The sequence below is a fragment of the Urocampus carinirostris genome, chromosome 14 (assembly GCF_059441175.1).
Source record: "Urocampus carinirostris isolate Australia breed hairy pipefish chromosome 14, RoL_Ucar_1.0, whole genome shotgun sequence".
NCBI classification, from domain to species: domain Eukaryota; kingdom Metazoa; phylum Chordata; class Actinopteri; order Syngnathiformes; family Syngnathidae; genus Urocampus; species Urocampus carinirostris.
The window spans coordinates 4,345,337-4,368,337 of NC_142362.1; the positions used below are offsets into that span (position 1 = coordinate 4,345,337).

The 23,001-nt window shown below is 37.7% G+C and overlaps 1 protein-coding gene and 1 long non-coding RNA gene across 4 annotated transcripts in view; one reads left to right on the forward strand and one right to left on the reverse strand.

Moving 5' to 3' along the window:
• The window catches only part of glsb (glutaminase b), a 49,263-nt gene extending 27,700 nt beyond the window's left edge, over positions 1 to 21,563 (forward strand). The window contains exons 10-18 of one of the 3 annotated variants that reach the window (XM_088353381.1): positions 1,278 to 1,344; positions 2,600 to 2,650; positions 2,785 to 2,961; positions 4,207 to 4,338; positions 6,832 to 6,924; positions 12,897 to 12,958; positions 15,485 to 15,561; positions 16,739 to 16,802; positions 19,413 to 21,563. In XM_088353381.1, the coding sequence (XP_088209507.1) occupies positions 1,278 to 1,344; positions 2,600 to 2,650; positions 2,785 to 2,961; positions 4,207 to 4,338; positions 6,832 to 6,924; positions 12,897 to 12,958; positions 15,485 to 15,561; positions 16,739 to 16,802; positions 19,413 to 19,560 (871 nt within the window). In that variant the 3' untranslated portion in view covers positions 19,561 to 21,563. Of the gene's footprint in view, positions 1 to 1,277; positions 1,345 to 2,599; positions 2,651 to 2,784; positions 2,962 to 4,206; positions 4,339 to 6,831; positions 6,925 to 7,065; positions 12,209 to 12,896; positions 12,959 to 15,484; positions 15,562 to 16,738; positions 16,803 to 19,412 lie in introns of those variants that run through there. The other 2 variants (XM_088353382.1, XM_088353383.1) reach the window with 2 other exon arrangements.
• On the reverse strand, positions 989 to 21,230 carry LOC148352494 (uncharacterized). The gene is made up of 3 exons (XR_015852759.1): positions 20,873 to 21,230; positions 15,470 to 15,604; positions 989 to 1,219 (listed from the first exon to the last, which is right to left on the reverse strand). It is a non-coding gene; the product is annotated as an uncharacterized LOC148352494 (long non-coding RNA).
• Positions 21,564 to 23,001: the final 1,438 nt, after the last annotated feature.

A 23,001-nucleotide genomic window follows, 5' to 3' on the forward strand; every position in this document is an offset into this window, starting at 1 on the left:
GAGTGCCTCAGCCCAATCCTTTCACTTAAATGTTTTTAACCACAACAGTCTTCTTTCTCTTTAATGAGGTGTATCCGCTGGTAACCTGTTGAACTTCCATTTACGAGCACTAAGATTTTTTTCTCTGATTGTAGCACACAGCATGATGATATTTTAACACAGAACTAGCAGAAACTTTAGTGTTTTGACCAGCGCAGAATATTCTTTTTCCTCCAGCTTCGACTGTGACGTCACGGATGACGTAGGCTACGAAAGGGTCTATAACAGTGTTTTTCAACCCTTTTTGAACCAAGCTACACTTTTATTTATAAAAAAGTTCCGAGGCACACCGTCTGTCAAAAATGTTTGAAAATGAAGTTATGTCACATATTTCACTGTACTACCTCGTAAGCAGGTAATTAGTAGATAAAAAGAAGAAAATAATACTTAAAATAAAAAAGAATGATGTGCTTTATTTATGTTTTTATTTTTTACAGCGCAATCGCTTTGTTAAACATATTGAGTTATTAAATGTACTGTGCTACCTCATGAGCAGATAATTATCATATAAAAAGTATATAAAAAGTCTACTGCCACCTACTGATATGGATGACTATTACAGTTCCTCTTCTGAAGAAAGCAGAAATACTAAAAAGTGGCCTGATTTTTTTTTTTAGAAAGATAAAATTGGGCAAATTCTAGTGGCACACTAGACAAGGTCTCACAGGACACTAGTGTGCCCCGGCACACTGGTTGAAAAACACTGGTCTATAAGACCTGTAAAGCAGTGAAAAGCCAAACATTATACGTTGTATAGTTTTACTACAGCTACTAATTTATACAGCGAAGATAAGGCCACTAGAAAAGAATGACTGATCCATTTTCTTGGATCAATTATATAATGTTTAAAAGTGACATATTTCACATAATGAACACATCCACAATTATACCTACATTTTGCAATATCTGTATGTTATCGGTTGTCAGTAGAAAAAAGGTTGTCGTACACCCCTATAAGTTATAATACTAAAAACGTATTTTAGAATAACGTGAACGTCCAGATCTGATAATAATGTAAAAGTACAATGGATGATCTCTGCGCTGCATGACGAAACGACTCACATGTCATGTGTGCATGATTCACGACGCGTGGCAATGCAGCAGTCTTGTCCATGGCTCGGGTTGCAAATGCTGTTGGTCACATGATTGCATGAAAATGCAATGTACACATGAGAAGACCCTACAAGAGGCGGGTAAAATTTGTAATGTGAGTACTTGTGTGTGTGTGTGTTTTGCAGATTCCAGTCAGAGCGTGATTCAGGCGATAGGAACTTTGCCATTGGCTACTACTTGAAAGAAAAAAAGGTTTGTCCTTATTGTGGTCAGCTGGCAGACAATGTTCTTATTATGTTTCGAATGTTTGAAAAGATCAAACTTTACAGTTTAAGCAGAACTTGGCTACTGGATAAAAATTGGGATTTTTTCGATTTGAAATGGTTTAAATTCAATTACTTTATCGAAAGCTACTTGTGTTCCCGCTAATAGAGATACAGCATTCAATATAATAATTGTGTGTGTATCCATCTACCGCCATTTTGTCATGAACTAAAAACAACATTCTTGATTCCATTTTGACCAATCGAAGCTTGGCATTAAAAAAAGTGAGCTGTGATTTGATAGCAAGTAGCAAAATGATCAGCTTCCTAAATTGATCAAATACAAAGTGTAATGCATAAAGACGAGGAGGGCATCAAAAAGCCTAAAAAAGCATGTTTTTCTCTATTTCCGATTTGATTTTGCAGTATGAATGGCATACCGGATTTCCATATGATAAAAAATGTACTGAAAACATTCTGGAAATGTAAAAATAAAGGTAATCTAAAATGATGCTAATCATATTTAAAGTGTATTTATTTTTGGGACCCAGCATCATTACTGGCATCCCTCAAGCAGAGGTAATATCGGGCCTCAAAAGTCCAGCCCAACCGACCCAGAGTCTAGGATATTAAAACCTGACCAATTCACTGGATCTGCAGGACCGAAACCGAAAAGCAAAATTTGCCATTTTATCCGTGAGGAATAAAAGACATAAGTTAAACAATGCTGTATAGATATTTACATATTTTCCATTTCTGTGTCTGCAGAGGTAACATTAACTGATCTTTTTTCGTCATTGGTGGGTTTTTTAAAAGTTGCCAGGAAAAGTTTCAGGCTATCTGTCATTTTGTCGGGTATAAAATTGGGTCAGTACGTCCTTATGTATCCAGCGTGGCACTTAAAGAGCAGGACAGAAATGTGTAGAGTCAAAGGATAGGACAGGTAGATAATAGACAGTGACAGGAAAGGAGTTATTTGAATTGACATTGCAATAGTTTAGTACAGTACTTATTGTGATGAGGTAACATTTTTATGAACATAATTATCAAAATAAAATCAGCAAGAAAGAGAGAGCGAGAGAAGCCCAGCCCAACCCAAGCATAATGATTGACATTTTAGACTTGACAAAGGCTGGAATTCAGGCTTAAGAGCTTATCTCTGCCTTAAAGTGATATTTTACAAGAACAAATTTTGGGACAGCCGGGGTGGAATAAAAAAAATAATCACTTTTTCTTCCTGGTAGTGTTTTCCTGAGGGGACAGACATGACCTCTGTGCTGGATCTCTACTTTCAGGTGGGTGATTGGAAATTGAAATCAATGTTGTTCTTATTTAATAGTTGTTGTGGTAGTACTCTCTGGTTTGAAAGTTGCTCATCTGGGTAAAATTGTCTGTGGTTTTTTTTTCTGTTTCTTTATATTTCGCACAGTTGTGCTCCATCGAGGTGAACTGCGAAAGTGCTAGCGTTATGGCGGCCACGCTGGCAAACGGCGGCATCTGCCCAATAACGGGCGAGCGTGTCCTCAGTCCTGAGGCCGTGAGGGACACGCTCAGCCTCATGCACTCCTGTGGCATGTACGACTTCTCCGGACAGTTCGCCTTCCACGTAAGTGTTCAAAAAGAATTTGTGTGGTTGCTGATCAAACGAGCTCATCAAAAATAATTATTAGAAATATAAAGATAATCCGGCGGCGCAGTGGTTAGCGCGTGTGCGGCACAGTCTTCACATGTCTTGGGAACCTCCTGCGTGGGTTCAAATCCAGCTCCAGACTTCCTGTGCGGAGTTTGTATGTTCTCCCGGTGCTTGCGTGGGTTTCCTCCGGGCACTCCGGTTTCCTCCCACATTCCAAAAACATGCATTTCAGGTGAATTGGCCGGTCAAAATTGTCCCTAGGTGTGAATGAGCAAGCGAGTTGTCTATCCCTGTGTGCCTTGCGATTGGCTGGCAATCAGTTCAGGGTGTCCCCTGCCGACTGCCCGAAGATGGCTGGGATGGGCTCCAGCGCCCCCGCGACCCTACTGAGGATAAGCGGTGCAGATAATGGATAATGATAATCTGGGCACATGCATCTTGGCCTGGTCTTCCTGGAAGGAAGAATAACTCATGTGCGGCCCCTTCTTAAAGTTTCTTAATAATCTCATCCTCAGGTTTTGGGTTTATTTGTTTTTTGCCCCCCCCCCCCGTGCATGTTTTAGATCAGGGGATGGTGGGATAATATTCTGTGCCCAGTGCAGTCCTTTGAGAGTTCTTGTGATTAACGGCTATACAGATAAACATGACTTGACTTAACTAGCTGTAATAGGAAGCCAAATACAAAAGCTGATGCAGATTCATGGATTTATTTGCGGTTTTACTGGAAATAAATATGTATAAAGATTGTTTTTGTGTATTTGTATGAGATCTTAGTGCTAATGAATGTAAACATGATACGAGGGGCTTCGTTTTCTCTACCAACCCTCCATTTCCACACAGCCACCCCTGGCTCATGTCCCAGAAAATAAAAACAGGTGGCCCCCTGTTTCCAATTGAGAAGCAAAGCAAACATGGCTTTTACATTCATGAAGCATATGGAATTTTGAGAGATTCCTAAGAAAAAATATCTACAGGTTAAAATCTGCCCTAGAAGGGAAATGATCAAGTTTTTTCAAGATTTTCCCAAGTTACCTATCTAAAGTCAAAATGAAGGACACTTTTTTCGTTCCATGCATTCCACATCAAGCCCCTTGCAGTTATTCATATCACTTTCATTTTAAACAAGTGGCAGCATGTGCCGTTCAAGCAACCTCAGCAAAACAAGAAATGATTTACGAGGTCAAAGCTAAGATTTTGGATTCTTTTTTGTATTTGCAGGTGGGTCTGCCCGCCAAATCAGGCGTGTCGGGGGCCATCCTACTGGTGGTGCCTAACGTGATGGGCATCATGTGCTGGTCGCCGCCCCTGGACAAAATGGGCAACTCGGTCCGGGGGATTCAGTTTTGCACGGTATGAAACCCGCGCTAGAAATTGAACTATGTATTGTACTGTTACTACCTAATGAGTGTTTCGTTCTCTTTATTATGGAAGCCCAAAAGTGCCAAAATGACAAGAAAATAGAAGCAAACCTTTGAAAAAAAAAATACTTTTACTAAGTAAAAGGCAAGGTTTTTCATATAGGGAGTCATTAGAATTTATCCCATTATCAGACTTTTTTTAGTTACCCTACGATGGAGAAAACAGAAAGCCGCCCCGAAAGATAAGAATGAACGCAGAAAAGCACCACAAGGTGACAACTCTTTATAGTATCAGATTATGAATCGGACTTAGAAAGAAATTGTAAATTTTATGTTGGTGCCGTGAATAGGAATGGTGGGATAATGACATAAAACGTGATGCCTTTTCATGCTTGGTGGTCCAGTGGTTAAGATCTGGCGCTCTTCCGTTGCATACAACTGCTAAATTTGAGCTGAGAAAAAGTCAAACCTAAATTTATACCAATTCTTATTACAGAACTAGGGATGCGTGTTATTGACAGTTTAATAACCTTTTTGACGTCACAACAGAAGCTGGAGGCAAAAGACTGCTTGTGTTGGTCAGAAGACGGGAAAGAAAAACTGTCATTTCTGCTAGTTGTCTTCATGTTGTGTATTTGGGTGCCACAATAGGAGAAAAAACATGGTTATTGTAATTTGAAGTTTTAAAGAATCCCTGCAAACACTACTGAACAAAGTAAATGCATTAATGCAAAAAGATTGGACCGAGGCGCTCATCAAAAATGTTGGATTTTCTGTACACATTTCATATCAGGTAAGAGAAACTAAACATTTATGACTGTTGCTATCAAGTCTAGATTACTTATTACATCGGCACAGTATCTTGTTATTTTCTTCAGCCAACTGTTTGCATGTAGCCTAAATGCCACCAAGCGTTAGTTCTCCTAAAAAATCAAATGTATATAATATAACTATGATTGTGTACCCAATGATTGTTTGCAATGCTTGCTTGTTTTTATTAACAAGCAATGTTAACAAAGCAGTGTTTACAAAGCTAACATTGGCATTTAGGCTACACACAAACAGTTAGCTGAAGCTAAGAAATTTGCAGATATTTTGAGGATACAATAAGTCATATGGACTCAATAGCAACAATCATAAACGTTTAATTTCTCTTACATGATATGAAATGTGTGCTGCAAACCCAAGCATTTTTGATGAGTGCCTTGGTCCAATCTTTTCACTTGAATGCATTTAACTACAACCTGGGGCGGCAGTAGCTCAGGAGGTAGAGCGCTCGTCTTGGGATCAAGGGATCCCAGTTCGAATCCCGGCTTGTCCGTGTTACATGTCGAAGTGTCCTTGGGTAAGACACTGAACCCCTAATACCCCCAATAAGGTTAGCGTCTTACATGGCTGCAATACAAGGCCGCTATTGGGAAATGTGAAGCACAATGTAAAGCCCTTTGGGAAGTCATTGACTTGAAAAGCACTATATAAATGCCGATCATTTCATCATTTCATTTCTTCATTTCATTTCATTTCAACCCCCTTATTTTCTTTGCAGTTTACGATCACTAACTTTTTTTTTTTATTGCCGCACACAAACGCACAAGGTGATGAAAACCAGCAGCAACTACAGTTTTCTTTTCCTCTGTCTTCTGACCAGCGCAAGTCTTGTTTTACCTCCAGTTTTGGCTGTGACACCTCGCCGGACGTAACCGTAATGTCAAAGCTATCCATTTTGATGATACAAAGCTAAACCTTTAGCGCATATGTTTGTTGACATATTGTCTCGCCCTAGCTTTTGATTTCTGGCCAAGCCCTGTCCATCAGTTACGTTATAACATTTACAAAAAAATCAAATGGTCTATTCACGAATAAATACAGTACATCACACAAAACAAAAACAAACAGACTCAGAGACAGTTTCTTCCTCAAAGCCATCACCACCCTTAACACACACTGCACAAAAAACTGAAACTCTTGCAAACACACTACCTCATACAGATGTAAAATTGTATTCATGCCTATGCTTACGTTGCCTATTTTGCACTACGGCATATTCCACTAATAAAATCCCAAAACTGTATGTGAACACTTAATGTAAAAAGCTTCTGCCTCTACATACCCACACTTTCTTGTGTAAATATTGTATAAATTATCTTTTATCTTTTTTTTTTACTCTTCTCAGTAAAATGTGAAACTGGAATGCCACGTCCAATTTCGTTGTCACAATATGTTCAACCCATTTTGTAACAATGATAATAAAGGTATATTCTATTCTATTCTACATCAGCCACATCTCTGCCTAAGTTACAACGTTGAAATTGTGTGACAAAAGTTTAGCCAATAGTCCAGAAAGTACGGTAACTGTTTAGCAAAACGTTTTTTCAATCGTATTTTATCACACTCTGCCTTCCATACACTCAATCGTGACTTTTGGAACTTTGTTTTACCGTACGAAGGAAAATCAATTCCGATTTGTGTTCCATTTTCTGCACAGGACCTGGTGGAACTTTTCAATTTCCACAACTATGACAACTTGAGGCACTTTGCTAAGAAGCACGATCCTCGCAGAGAGGGAGGAGAACAGCGGGTAAGTTCCATTTGCGTTCGTGCAAGTGCCTTGTTAGTTTCCAGCAGTTTCACCACACCTCCCTCAAAAAAAAAAAGAAACACGGTCGAAATGGAACTCAACCCTTCCTGACTAATTTGTTATTCCTGTCAATTGACACAGCAGCAATGCTTCGGACCCATGGACTATGAGAGCCTCCAACAGGAGCTCGCTCTGAAAGCCCCCCTTTGGAAAAAAGTCTCGCCCACCGAGTCGCACCAGAACACCTCCACCACTGTAGTCTATAGGATGGACCAAGTCAACGAGTAACACGTAGACTTGACAAAAATAGCACCAACGTGTCGGCCTCAAATATGGACGCGAGGACTATTTATCGCCTGTGAAGCGGCTAGCTAGTTAGCTAGCTAGCGCTGTCTTTTTATGTGTGATGGACGTGGGAAATGTTACTTACGGGCTCTTGATTAACCTCCCCGACCCTCTAACTGCCTTAGTGTGTATATGACCTGACCTGTAATACACAAATAGTTTTTCTTAGAAAAAGCTGCATGCTTATTGAAAAATCAAACGTGCATTTGTAGCGTTGTAAAAGAGCAAGCTTGAGCAACGTATATAACTGCTTTATTATCAATGCAGCGTTGCAATTTGATCAAGTTTTTTTCGGAAATTCATCCCATCCAATTTGAAAATATATTTATTTATTTACCCCATTCAAATTATTTATTATAAAATAAAAAAAATAGAAATACACATTTTTAAATATTAGGTCTATTCAATAATCAGTTAATTTAAATGGCCATTTTTCCTCACTGATATTGGTTATTATTGTATAATTCATGCAATATTTAATCAAAGTAGCACTTTAATTTAATACATTTGATAAAAAATAGGTAAATAAAAACAATAGAAATACACATTTTGGGTATACAGCATTTTAATAATTAGTTATTCACAAATAAAATTTATTCAACCATTTCTTGCTCACTGAAATCGGTTATTATTGCATAATTTATGCAATCTTTTTAATCAATGTAGCATTTTAAATTCAATACATTCGATTAAAAAAATGGTAAATTAAAAAAAGAGTAAAAATACACATTTTGGGAATACAGAATTTTAATAATTTGTTAAAAAGGTTAATATTGCAAATTTATGCAGTATTTTTAAGTAAAATAGCACTTGATTTAAAGTAAATAAATGGCTAATTTATTTGAACACATTTGATGAAAAATAGGTGAATGCATAGAATTTATTGTATTTAAACAAACTTAGAAAAGTACTACAAAGGAAAACCAAAAAAATGTTTAGGTCTGAAAAAAAGATTTTATTTACCACAATTTGATTGTTGCTATTTTTGTGGATGGCTTAGTTACAATGAAAATGTTAAAAATTGTAACATAAAATTCTTATTTAACTATTTTATTGTTTAAAAAAACTTAGGAATGAAGAATGATAACAGGCATCATTTGATGGCCAGCTCAAAACAAAATGTAATTTTTCATTACCTAATCAGATTTTGTGCAGGAATGCTAGCAATTAGCTAAGCTAAAAGCTAACCCCTCCCGTTACGTTGCAGTCAAACTGACACGTATTAAAAAATAGATTTATTCTATACTTTATATACTGAAGGCGAATATCTAACGATACCTATTATAGTATACCTAACACATCTAAACGTTATTTTATTATTGATCGGGCAGTGGTGGCATGACATATATAGATTTAGATTTTTTTTCTGTATAGTGGGTCACAGGAACATTTTTTGCTGTACCAAAGAAACAGTCAAAAATCTGACAGGGTTGTGAATACTTAAAGAAATGTATGATTGTGTGCACGATGCACTCTAATCCTTCAGTGATGTATGGTTGAATCGCAAGTGACCTTAGTATGTACTCGCGCTCCGATATTCTCGACTAAGCGTGATCCAAAGTTCTTATAAAGCTGCTAAACCCTTGAAGATTTTTAAAGGAGACGTATTATAGGAACCAAACTTGAAAGCTGTGTTGAAAATCATCAGGATTACCTCAATAGCTGGTTTGAAAACAGAAAACGACAAAGGAAGTGAACATTAATCTGAGGTTTGAGTTGATTTGCCAAAAAACATATAAATCCAATATCCAAAAAAAACATACTAAATAAAGAGACAAGTTATTAGATCACTTTACTGCCAAATATTTGACAATGTTTTAACCCTCACCATCCAGCATCCATGTCAGCTACGCTAGCCGCTAGTGCTAGCTGCGATGAACCTATGTTGATGGAAATACGCTCAGAAGGCATACTAAAAATTGCAATTAACTTTAAAAATATCCCTTCCTAACAAAAAGCATTGTGTGCTTGCATAAGTCAACAAAAACAAAACAACAAAGTCAGTTAGTTCTTTGTTCCTTTGTCTCTTTGTTTCCTTATCCTCACTGTAAATGTGGAACTGGAGTCGTCCAATTTCGTTGTCACAGCATATCCCATGTTGTAACAATGACAATAAAGGCATATTCTATTCTATTCTAAAAGGCGAGGAAGAAACTAGGCTATAGCTACGGAAACTCATGAGGGACAAACACATGCCGTGGGATGTCAAGGTCAAATATATGCCCCAAAAAATGTGTTAACTATAAGCCAAGGGCCGGACTAATCCAATGTTGAAAACTTTTAATATGAGGCATATTCTCAAGTAAAACCAAATTGAACCTATTGAAAAACTAAGAAATATACTTCAATATGATTGGATACAGAAAGCAATATTTTTTATGGCTCTGTCAGTAATCTTTTATTCTCGACTGGCACAAAAGACAAATTTCGTTGACATCAAAATCCCCATCTGGTGAACATGAAATGAAAGAAGCTGCAACTATTTAAGCGCCTTCAGTTGCCTATATTTTAGCTAAACAGTGGGGGGAAAATAGCAATTTTCAGCCTTTCAATAAAGTATACTCAAGTGAGAGGAGTATTAACGTACAGTGAAAACGAATACAAACCGATGACTGGTGTACGATTCAATATTGAATGTAAATTATCTCAGGGACCGTAGAAAACATTCTCAGGGGGCGGATATGGCCCGTGGGCCTCGATTTGGACATGTGCCGTGGCAGAAGGGAAGGGACATTTTGATCATCATTAAATTGTCCGTAATAAAACATTTGAATTAAGGTAAAGAAATTCAGTTTGTCATTCAGTCATTGAAACATGTAAATTTGGACTCGCAGATCTTAAACGATAAGAGAAAAAACGGTCAAGTCAAGTAAGTGAGTAGTGTAGTATGTACTGTATATACTGTTTAATCAAGACAGCTAGCAACTGAAGAAAAGTACATAATATGTCTCCTTTGAGTATAAAACAAAACCTCATTTGTGGTTCACGTTTTCCAGTATTTTCTTCAAACTTTGTTATACCTCAAGTGTGTAGCGTGTCACTACTGGGACTGACAATACTTGCATGTTCACGATGCACAAATGTCATCAACGATAGTTCTTGACTTTATTTTTGGGGGAAGTTTTTTGCCACAGAACAAACGATTCCAAAAGCTGTTTTGTTTGGATTTATTAAATTATCAGCTGCCTGTTTTTTTTTCAATTGACTGCAGGAATCTAAGTTTCAAATTGCATGTGTTTGTTCATTCAGAGGTTCTCAAACAGTCCAGTTGGGAGCCAACCAAGACAAAGTCTGCCATCTAGTGTCGAATTGTCGTATTACAACTTAACGTCTGACTCAGGGGTGGGCAACATTTACGAATAAAACAAAATTGCTGTAGATTTATTTGATTTTTTTGTCTTGATACAATACTGAATGAGGGGGAAAAAACGTTTTGTAGTATCCCCTAATTAAACAAGATACATAAAAAATATATGTACTGATTTCGTTTTATACTTGTTTGTTAATCAACCAGTTCATCAAATTGGTTTTGAAACACTCAGAATGAAAGCCAAAAATGTGTCTTTGTTAACCACTACATTTTCTAAATGCCTAAAAACAACTTCTTTCACATGATATTTGATTAATATCTTGACAAATGAAAAATACACCAAAAAAATCCTAATAAAAAATGATCACATTTACATTATCTGTACGTACAAAATACAGTACACAATATTTAATTTAAAAATCTATTTTTATGGAGGAAGGGGATAGCGGGGACAAGAGTTTTACATACCAACCTTTTATCATTAAAAAGCAATAGATTTTATTGCACGCTCCATTTTTTCTTTTTTGTGTAAAACTCAATTCCCCCCAGAATATATTTAAAACATTTTAAAAAAACAAGTGCTTGTTTGAAATCGGAAGTGGCAAACTTTTACCAAAACGGAAAACTAACGTGACCTTGGAGCGTTTTTTTTTTGTAGACTGTAGATTAAAATGCTAGTTTCAGTCAAGATTTTTTGTTGTTTGAATGTGAAAAAGCAGATTTGTTTTTTTATAATCGGTAGGTGTTTGTAAGGAAAGAAAAGCAGTAGTCTGACGCGTAAAGCGGTAGTGTTGGTGAGAATGCAAGGGTGGCGCCAAAACAACATTTAAAAAATTTGCAGTACGTTTTGTTTTTACTTTTGTTAAGCAGGGACGTGTACAAAGACATATGTGGCCCATGGTCCTTAGTTTGCTCACCCTTGCCCTAATACTCGTATTTTCCAATTTTTTTTTGTCTGTTGTTTTTTATATTGTACAGTTCTACAGTTACACAGTGATTCCTTTTGTTTTTTTCTTTAAAACAATCCAAAACTAAAAATCCAAACTAAAAGACTTAATTAGTGAACCGCTGCTTTGAATGACTCGCATTAAATAAAATGGCAGACGCTCTGCTGTCTTCTGGTTGGCTCAAGTAAATCTAAAGTTTTTCACCGGCACGATCCATCACAAGCTGACGATGAAAGCGAAAATCACAGCGACCGGCCGGAGGTTTTGGAATTGTTTGTTTTGTTCTCATCCTGTCATACTCACTGTGTGCATGTACAATTTATTTTCTATGATTTGTATGATTCATTTGATGTAAAATCACAAAGTTGTATGTTGTGTTGACATCGTGAATTGTATATTGTATATGGACATTGGAAATGGTTGGCTTCGTGACAATCTTTTGAAAATGGAGAAAAAAAATAAGAAAGGAATTGTAAAGGAGCTATGCCTCCATTTCCAAGGTCATCATAGTTTGTTTTTTTGTGTTGGTCCATACGAGTGTGACAATGTACAAGACATCTCTTTAAAGTTGTAAGATGTTTCATCACCTCATGAATTTGAATTTGTTTCTTTCACTGTGACCATTTAACTATATATTTGATATATATAGCATTATGAAATGTAATAAAGCACCTCATGTGGACATTTTTCCACTTCATGTTTCATTTTAACGTTGCCCATTTGCTGTTACCCGTCAGAAGAACATCCGGGTGGAAGGAAAGCGAGACACTGAAGTTTGTCTTTTTTACAAGCTTATGGCTAAAATATTACACATTGAACCAGCAGAAAATAAAAAAGTACTCGAACTATCTTTTTCCTCCGTGAGGAGAAAGAGAACAAGCAGTTATTGCTGCTTAGCTTGCCACATCACCACAAAGGGGGCGGCATTGGCTCAGGAGGTAGAACGCTCGTCTTGGAATCAAGACAGGTTCGATTCCCAGCTCGTCTGTGTTATAAGTCGAAGTGTCCTTGGGCAAGACACTGAATCCCTAATGCCCCCGATAGCAGGTAGTTGCCTTGCATGGCTGACGCTGCTATCGGTTAGTTAGTGTGTAAAAGGGAAAAGTGTGAAGTACATTGTAAAGCGCTTTGGGAGATCTTCATTGACTTGAAGACTGCTATATAAATGCAGACCATTCATTCATTCAAAGAACAAAATACCAAAATTAAATTTTCCTGCAGGTAGCAGTGTTTCCCCCCCCCACACACACACACACACACACAGGTTTTTGTCAAACGCATTCCATCCCAAACACGAGACGAGCCTGCAGCAAAACTATAACATTTAGCTTGGAAAAGAGCGATGGTGACAGTTTGGTTTGTGTCTCCAGGTCAAGTCTGTCATTAACTTGCTGTTTGCCGCCTACACGGGAGACATCTCCGCGCTGAGAAGGTGAAGTGTGCATGCGTGCCTTATAAATGGCTTTGAAAATCTTTTTTAAGGGTTGAAATTCAAAAGCAAACCTTTATCACAAGAACATTACGCAAAAGCTGAGAAATAACTGAAATTGACCTGAAATTTCACCACGGTCAAACGGAGGCATGAAGCCAAATAAAGACATAAATAAAAATGTATGCTGTATATTTATACATATGTATTTAATTTAATATTTTAAAAGAGTTATTTGTCCTATTTAAGTTTTTATAACATTTATTTAGTCACATATAATCATAATTTTCCTTATACTAAGTTGTAATGAGTTTTTCCTTGCCCTCATATAGGTTTTAGATCAGGGGCTGTTGTATTTGTGGTCTGCACAGCCCTTTGTGACTTAGTAATTAAGGGATATACAAATAAATATGACCTGACTTGACCCAAGCAACAATAAAATAAAATTTTAAAATGGAAATTAAAAAAAATTTTCTTGTTGATTTTATTTTGTTATCTTTTTCTAATTAGTCAAAATAAGGGAAACCAAAATTATTTTGTGATTGTTTTTTTACTTTGCTGTCATCTGAAGTACTTCCTAGCATGTAAAACAAAGACTACCAGGGACATATGTAAGTGCATGAGTACTTTTTCATTTAAAAAAAAAAAAACAATAAAACGTAAAATTGAAAAATAAAACCAGAGGGAGTTACTATCGAGTAGCTTGTTTGGAATCAGGATATAATATTTTCCTTATTATTTCTACTGTCTTTCTTGCTAACATGTTAGTATGCATTACAGAGCTTTTGTCATCAAAATCAAAATTGATTTTTTTCTCATCAATAAATTTAAGTCAATCCTCGTCTTGTGCTAGCTTTCAAGTAACACACCCGATGTTAGCGTGTCTTAAATAAGCTTTTGAGACTCTTTGTGATTAAGGGCTATACAAATAAAAATGACTTGACTAGAAAAAAACACCAACAACAATAATGCATGATCAATTGTCTTTCAACCCTTTGTTACCTGGGGAGGCCCCGTTATCCACGAAAATACACTTTTTACTACCGTAAATTCTGGACTATAGAGCGCACCTGATTATAAGCCGCACCCATGACATTTTAAGGGGAAAACCGATTTTGTCCATACACAAGCCGCACCTGTATATAAGCCGCATGCACCCACATCAAATAAACACGAAATTAATCCAAGCCAAACCTCAAGTCACGCGATTGAAACTAAATGTCCTTCATTGAAACACACAGTCCAAAAATCACAGCCGCCAAAATGAACGTAAAATGATATAGGTACTTAAAATTTGTTGCAGACCTGCAGATTCTGGGTGCCCGTTGATAGTAATCCAAGGAAAAAAAGTGTATATTTCCAAAGGTAAGGGTGGGGAAAATATATATCCATTATTGTCCGCCGTGTCCACAAAAACTCACCTTTACCGGTCTCCACTTTCCCATCAGCCCGCGTTTGCTCCGGCCCTCTTTTTTAATTTGCTCGTGCGGAATAAGTGTCTCAAATAAATACATTACAAAAATATACAGTTGCAAATACAAATTACACATATCTACAAAGAAAGACGGTACATGGAGAGAGTTTTCAAAGCTTTAATAATAATAATATAACTTTCATCCTAAACCGTGCCTTTGGGAGGTAGCCTCACGCTAATAACAAGACGCTCGCATACCTGCAAATTAGTCTGTTAAGGAAATAAATGCCGTAATTGTTAGAATCACGGTAGACCATCCGCTTCTTCCTCCTTGGTAATGACATTTCAATTATCTTTCTCCATGTCGGAAAGAAACTTTATCATGATGACGTCGTTCCACGTTCCCTTACCTCAATACGTCCTAGCAGTATGCCCGTTTGCTTTTAACAAAGAACCTGCGTCATGAACTTATTTTGTGCAATTAGCATGATCAGGGTATGTTTACGCTCATAAGTTGTGATCTTCCTCGGCGCATATTTTCCACCGGTCTAAATCTTACCTCTCATACTCGAGCGCCGCTGGCGGCCGTTACAAAAATTACATAAATTGGCCGCATCTCTGAATAAGCCGCAGGGTTGAAAATTTGGGAAAAAAGTAGCGGCTTATAGTCCGGAATTTACGGTATTTTTGCTGTGGGTCTCTTGGCCTTTTTGCTGCCAATATACCCCTTTATTTAAATTTCAACAAAATGGTTAAATGACCCTCGTAAGAATTATCAAAAATAAAGATAAGCTTTTTCTATTACCAGTGTATTACTGAGGGGTGTTGTAAGACATCTGGAAGATAATATATATTATTTCATTTTGATATTAAATCATTATTAATTATTATGACATTAATACTACAATTCTAATATAAAATACGATCAATTAGAAATACACAGAACATGCTAAATCATTGAAGTAAGTGTTTATTTTCCCATTCTTGACACATTTCTCAAAACCACAGCTGTAACATAGTTGACCCAAGAGATGCCGTGACGACGACAACAGCAATAATTGAAATATAGATATAATATTAAAATTTCTGTAACAGAATACCTGTTATGTGTGCAGGTTTGCCTTGTCTTCCATGGACATGGAGCAGAGGGATTACGATTCCAGGACAGCCCTCCATGTGGCCGCTGCAGAAGGTAGCATGCACCTATCCAAATTATACTTATTATGTTGATTCATCTGAGAAAAATAGCATAAAAAATGACAGGAAAAAAATGGAGCCCATCCCAGCCATCTCCGGGCAGTGGGCAGGGGACACCCTGAACTGGTTGCCAGCCAATCGCAGGGCACTCGGGGACAGACAACTCACTAGCTCATTTACACCTAGGGACAATTTGGACCGACCAATTCACCTGAAATGCATGTTTTTGGAATGTGGGAGGAAACCGGAGTGCCCGGAGGAAACCCACGCAAGCACGGGGAGAACATACAAACTCCGCACAGGAAGTCTGGAGCTGGATTTGAACCCACGCAGGAGGTTCCCATGACATGAACTGCGCCGCCGTGCTGCCCCTACTTTAAAGTTATATGTAAAAATATAAGTAAACAAAAATACATTTGAAATAAAAAATATTATTAAATATAAATGAAAGATGAATAGGATTATAAATGAAAAATATATATGAACATATCAATAAAATACAAATATATTTTTAAAATATTATTTAAACATGATGATGAATTAAAAGCATATATAAAAAATACAAAAAAAACATAATAAAACTACTAGATAACTAAACAACCCCAACCAGGAAAATATGGGAAGCTGAAAATGTAGTCGTTTGAGGTGTCATTCAAAAGTTCAAAACAGAATTGTATCTCTATTACATATGTGTTAACAATGCCCAAATGAGTTCAAAGATCCTTTATAAAAAAATCACCACATCCATCTACTTTTGTCTTACTTTAAGCTATGCTGTTCTCGGATGTGCAACACTTTAGGAAGCAGGAAAGTGGGGTTGGGGTTTTTGAGATATTTCATACTCGTGCTCGTGGTTTTTTGTTACTGTAGCATGAAAATGCTTAGAGAAAGAGAAGGACTGTTTCAAATACATTCCAAACGCTAACCAAAACCCCATCAAAGATGAAAAAAGAAGACTTTATTCGAGCACATATAAGAAATGCATGTATTTGCACGCATTACACAAGCAGCGTGACAGAGGCTGGAATGTTGATTCAAGCCAGAAGATGGCATCAGCAAGTAAAAAATATTCAAACTCCAAAAAGCACCTATAAGTGCGCTAAAATGAAAAAAAAAAAAAAAACAATAAATCTGGAGTTTTAGAACTGCTATAACCAAGGTTATGTTTGCAGGTCACGCGGAGGTGGCACGTTTCTTGTTGGAGGCCTGCAAGGTCAACCCAACTCCTCGAGACAGGTGGGTGCTGTTTGCAGTACAGTGACGGTTTCTGGTCACCATTAACCGTGATAAACAATGGATTACACAGTGTTTACCATACATAAGAAGATTCTGGCGGGCTGCCAGGGTTTAATTGATCATGCTAGAGGCTCATTAACTTGTATTATTAAAGAATATATAAATGAATGCGAAAGTATACAAAATAACTTTTAAATTTCTCTTTAAATAAATGATCACAAACGCCATGGTGTGTGTTTGTGCTACGTATCTCTGTCAGTCAAAAGGAATCTTGGTCAGTCCGCCCTTCCCCCGTTGCTAAAGTGCACTGTTTTTGCGGCTTTTGTTCCGCCCCGCCAGCACTGTGATTAGACGGCTGGGTAAAATGACGGGCATCACGTTTTCCCTAAGTTGAACATTTTTCAACTCTGGGCGACCATAAACAAAAGGTTGAGCTCTGAGCGTTCGTTGCAGAACACCTGTCCAGAACCTTGTTGCACTGCCGGGGTTTTCAACAGAGAGTAAAAAAGCAGCACTGCCGTTGCAAGCCATTATAAAATTCGCTCAGAGCAGGATAACGCTTTGGACATGGGCCCTATTTGTAGTTCATAAATTGTGAGTTGCAATGACGTCCTGTAAACCATTGAAGAATTGGCTTCCTGTCATAGCAGCGATCACAAAAGCAGCGATACTGGTATTTAATAATATGATTTCCCAAATCACTGATTTGAGTATTACATTTAAATAAATTCAAAAAACGTATAGGCCCTATACTATAGGGGATTTGGTCTGTTTACCCGCTTTTTTGACACCTTTGAATAGTATGGCATCGACATCGGAACGACACTAGTTATTTTTGGTCTAGTTAGATGACGAGCAGATTTTTTTGTGTTGAACTCCTGTCCTGTTGGGTGTGACGTGATTGCGCTTTCATAACTAGTGTATTTATCATTCAATTGTTTTTAAGGGCAAACATTTATCATAGGTCTCCTGAGATTCGATCTGCAACCTCAGTGGAACTGTTTGAATCTAGGCTTAAAACACACTTTTATTCTATTGCACATGATTCACTTATATTTTATGTTGACAATAATTGTGTATCATTTGTTATTTAAACATCCACTGCAGCCTGGTCATCCTGGAAGGGGGATTACCTCATGTGCGGTCCCTTCTCAAGGTTTCTTCATTTTCCTCATATTGAGGTTTTTGAGGTTTTCCTTACCCTCATGTAGGTTTTAGATCAGGGGGTCGTGTCATAATAGTCTGTGGTTTGCAATAATCTGTGGTCTGTGCAGCCTTTTGAGACTGTTTGTGATTAAGGGTGTCACAAATAAACATGACTTGACTAAATCTAGCTTCTTGATTTTTGCTTTAAAAATGCACCTGATCGATGTGTTTGAATTTAAAATATACAAAGTTTTCTTCCGGTGCCCACCCACTGATGTCTCACAAATTTCTATAGGAAAGACTTAAGTGCATGTCCTCAACATTGTATTGGCTTGAATGTTACTTTACCAAGGCGGGTCACACTCTGTTTCGTTTAACTGTCCATGTTTCTCTCAAAGTGTTCGTGCATCACTGAGGTGCGGCCATGATACGCAAGGTCTGCTTTGAAAACTTCAGACCATAAGCTGGCTTTTAGTTTTTTAGTATCTTGTTTCAGACTGATCGTGATGTTTCTCTGATAAGTAGATTTTGAATCGAAAGAATTAAAGCTTTCCAATGATATGTGGCATGACGTATTTCATTAACTGGTGACATTGTACAGACACGTATTTGTGTACCATAAGTCCGGTGAAGCAGCACGGCGGCGCAGTGGTTAGTGCGTGTGCGGCACAGTTCTGTGGTCGTGAGATCAAACCTCCTGTGTGGAGTTTGCATGTTCTCCCCGTGCTTGCGTGGGTTTCCTCCGGGCACTCCGGTTTCCTCCCACATTCCCAAAAACATTCATGTTAGGTTAATTCGCTGGTCCAAATTGTCCCTAGGTGTGAATGAGCGAGCGAATTGTCTGTACCTGTGTGCCCTGCGATTGGCTGGCAACCAGTTCAGGGTGTCCCCTGCCCACTGCCCGAAGATAGCTGGGATGGGCTCCATCACCCCCGCGACCCTACTAAGGATAAGCAGTGTAGATAATGGATGAATGGAAGTCCGGTGGCCCACCGGCGGGCCGTCAGAACGTCAAAGGGTTAGGTTACAGTATATTATTAAAATTCTTTCTGTGTACTGTGTTTCTTTGTAAATATCTCATGTTTAAATGTGGGAACATGCGGCTTATAAACAGGTGCGGCTTATCTATGTACAATTATTTTTTTCTTTTATAATGTACTGGGTGCGGCTTATAATCGGGTGCGCCTTATAGTCCGGATTTTACGGTAGTCTTTTTGTTTGCTGTATCCTGGCTGAAATGCTCCCGACTTTAGAAGTTTTGGTATGTACACTTGATGTTGACGCAGTCATTTCTGTAGGTTACTGCTCGAAAGACACAATTGCGCATGAACGATCGTTATCTAAGATGCCTCACTTAGTTGGAAAAACGTATCTGGTGACTACTTCTATTATGTTTTTTGTCAACAACGTCGATTAATTATTGCAGCCCTAATAAAATCTCGATATTTTTTGTTCTATGAACAGATGGGGCAATACCCCGATGGATGAGGCAGTGCACTTCGGCCACCATGATGTAGTGGCCGTCCTCCAGCAGCACGCAGACAAAGAACGTCCCAGCAACGAATCGGGCGACAAGGAGAGCGTCGAGAAGAGTTTGGACAGCCTGCTCTAGGTTTTGTTCCTGGACGTTTTTGTTTCTTATCTGAGTGGAAACTGTCGTGGGTGTGTCGTGTGTTGCGTCATTGTGGAAAACTGTGTTTGCGTTGTATAATTGTGGCTTTACGCTGTGTGACTGGTGCAAGTGTCCGTGTTTGTGGCGACTTCTACAGATTAAGCGACTCACACGAAGAAGAATGTATTTGGAATATATTTTTATGTTACGACTTGAACAGATTAGGAAGTCCACTTCTAAAGATGGCTTATCAGTGGTGGCAAATTGACATTTTCTATAAGAGCTGTAGACGTGACGTTATGTAACTTAGTGTAGGATTTGTAGAGTCAAATTTGTAACATTTGCACTTATAAACACTAGAAAGCTTGATTAACGCTTTTGTTAATCAAGCACATTCCTTTTTTTTGTTTACATTTAACTGGGGTTCCTCCTAAAGTGACTATGTTTAAATGAAGGCAATAGTCTGTTTGGAAAAGTAAAATTGGATTTTTAGAGAAATCTGAATCAATCTTTTACATGACTAGAGACGAACGAATAATTGCGTGACTATGGCATTGGCAAATATTCCAATGACAAGGGTGGAAGTGGGAGAGACAGCCTGGCGAGCTGTATGTGGCCCGCCAGCTATAGTTTGTCCACCGGTTTACACAACGGCAGCCAATATTTAATTCAGTTAACATGGCAATCGATGATAACAATTAAAAGACACAAATCCAAGAATAGTCATCATTTTGTATTTAACTTGACATTAAAGGGACAGTGTACAACCTAGAGCCTCCTAGCAGTACATTGTTTTTTATTTGAATAGTTGGCAGTAATACAAGAACTATCATACCAATGTTAATTTCTAGAAATTTGGATATTTTTACATCGCAGAATCCATACTTAGTAGTCACCGTCTGTCTGGCATCTTGTTGCTTTGTTGTTTTATTTCGCATTTCACATTACAGTGGCATCTAATGGTCGAATATTACACAATGTACCTTTATAGCCCTAGTGTGTAACATCTGACCACTAGATGGCACTGTTTGGTTTAATGCGAACGAAAACCAGCGCCACAGAAACAGTGTGGCCCTAAGATGTCAGGCAAACATGGAGGCGACCATAAGGTAGGTATTTCACGTAGAAGAAATATAGATTTCTCCACCTATAATATTTTTAGATAACATTAGAATAAGAATTAATGTATTTTTGTATTCAAATCAATGTTTTTTTACTGAATGAAAGTTTTTTGGTGCCACTAGGAGGCAATAAATATTTCACATTGTCCCTTTAAATAAATCAATTATCCAAAAGTATATTGGTCACTCACCAGCTTGCTCCAAGAATTCGTCGATTTCACATTTTGTGCTCATTTCTTCATTCACGCTATATTATAAATAAAACAAGCACTAAATTATAAACAAAACATTGACATTTTCACCGAAGTAAACGAACCTAATTACGGCGTGAAGAGATCCAACAATTCACGTAAGGCTCGTTAGCCAGAGTTAGCATGTAGCATCCATTTTGCGCCACAAACGAAGAAGAAATAAACAACCGAAGAAGAAACGACGCGCCATCAACCATTGTTTTAGTTACTGCTTTTCTGTGTTTACGTATTTTTGCTCGTTAATTTACACCTAAAAATACAAAACTTTATTTTTTAGCTGGAGTGAAAAAATAAGATGAAAACGATGATGAAATTCTTATGTTTTCCAAATCAACGAATCGGACAAAATAGCGTGCGCATGCGCATAAAATCATCGAACGAACAAAATTAAGTTGTTTACGTTTTCACTGTTTTACAAATTAGTAATCAACATTCTAATCTTGATTCGATTCTTCTCTGCATGTAAACTTGAAAGATAACCTAAGCACAAACTTTTAATCTGTGGGGCTTTTCTGCATATTGTTGTGCGGGTCACGAATTATCACATGCTAATGTTTTGTAGCCACTATATGCGAACTCGGGGGGTGCATTTACTTGAAATGACGTTAATAAACATACTTTTTAACCTGTATTAAGTACTCATCATTATTTCTATTATTATCTGTTATTATTGGAGCAACAGTTTTTCCCGGATACAAGTCAGAAATAAGCGCGGCTTTGGTTACCATGACAACGATACAAATAAATAGGTAACTCTAAAAGATTTTCTAATTGCCTTTATTAATTTGAAATCCTATTATAGCCCTAAATACGAACTCCAAATATTTCTGTATGTATATCTGCCGCCTTATATTTTGATCATTTCAAATTGTGTACAATTTTTGTACGGGATCTTATGAAATATACTGCCACGTATGATATGCACCTTTAAATTTACTGCAAGTAGGAAAAGAACTAAGAAAGATGCTGTAATAATTGTTGGAGAGGTTATTTGGTAAATAAAATAATCTTGTTTTACGCATTATGTGGTTATTCTACATAGCCTTTCTTGCTCTGAGTAAATGGGTTCCACGTTATATTTGTAAATGTTATTATCAGATAATAAGATCAAATGTGATCATTAATAGGAGAAGGAATTTGCTAAGGTTAACAGGTATAGTCATGCTTATTTGTATAGCCCTTAATCAGAGTCTCAAAGGGCTGCAGAAACCACAGATAATTGCAAACCATAAACTATTATTACACCATCCCCTGATAATAATAATAATAATAATTTCCTTTGTATTGTCATTCTTTGTAACAATGTACACAGAACGAAATGTCGATACACCTGACCCGTTGTAGCGAGTCGATGCAGCCGCAGCCAGAGGGCGCCGCCATTATACCAATTAGGTATGTCTCGGCCGAGGCGCGAACCAGCGACCTCCCAGTCTCAAAGCGGGCACACTACCATCTAGGCTATCTAAACCTACATGAGGGCAAATAATACAGAGATATTGTCAACATAAAATATAGGTTATTCATATGCTATAGAATAGAAGTGTGTTTTAAGCTTAGATTTAAACATTTCCACTGAGGTCAAAGATCGACTCTCAGGGGGAAGAGCACTCCACAGCACGGGGCCCGAATGGAAAACGCTTTCGAACCTGCGGATCTCCTCTTGGATCTTGGGATCACTAGTAGACCAGCATTTTCAGAGCGAAAGCTCCGGACCGGAACATAAGGGGAAATTAAATTTGAAAGATATGAGGGAACAAGTCCATGTATGATTTTGTATAATACCAACAGAACCTTAAAATCACATCTTAAGCCAACAGGGAGCCAATGCAGGTTAGCTAAAATCGGGGTAATGTGGTCAAACTTTCTAGTCTAAGTTAAAAGCCTCGCTGCAGCATTTTGTACCAGCTGAAGGCTCTTGATTTTGGACTTCGGGAGACCGGAGAGTAGTGCATTACAGTAATCGAGACGGACGGTAACAAACGCATGAATTATAATCCCCGCATCCGACTGAGACAGCATAGGGCGAATTTTAGCAATGTTGCGAAGATGGAAAAAAGCTGTTCTAGTAA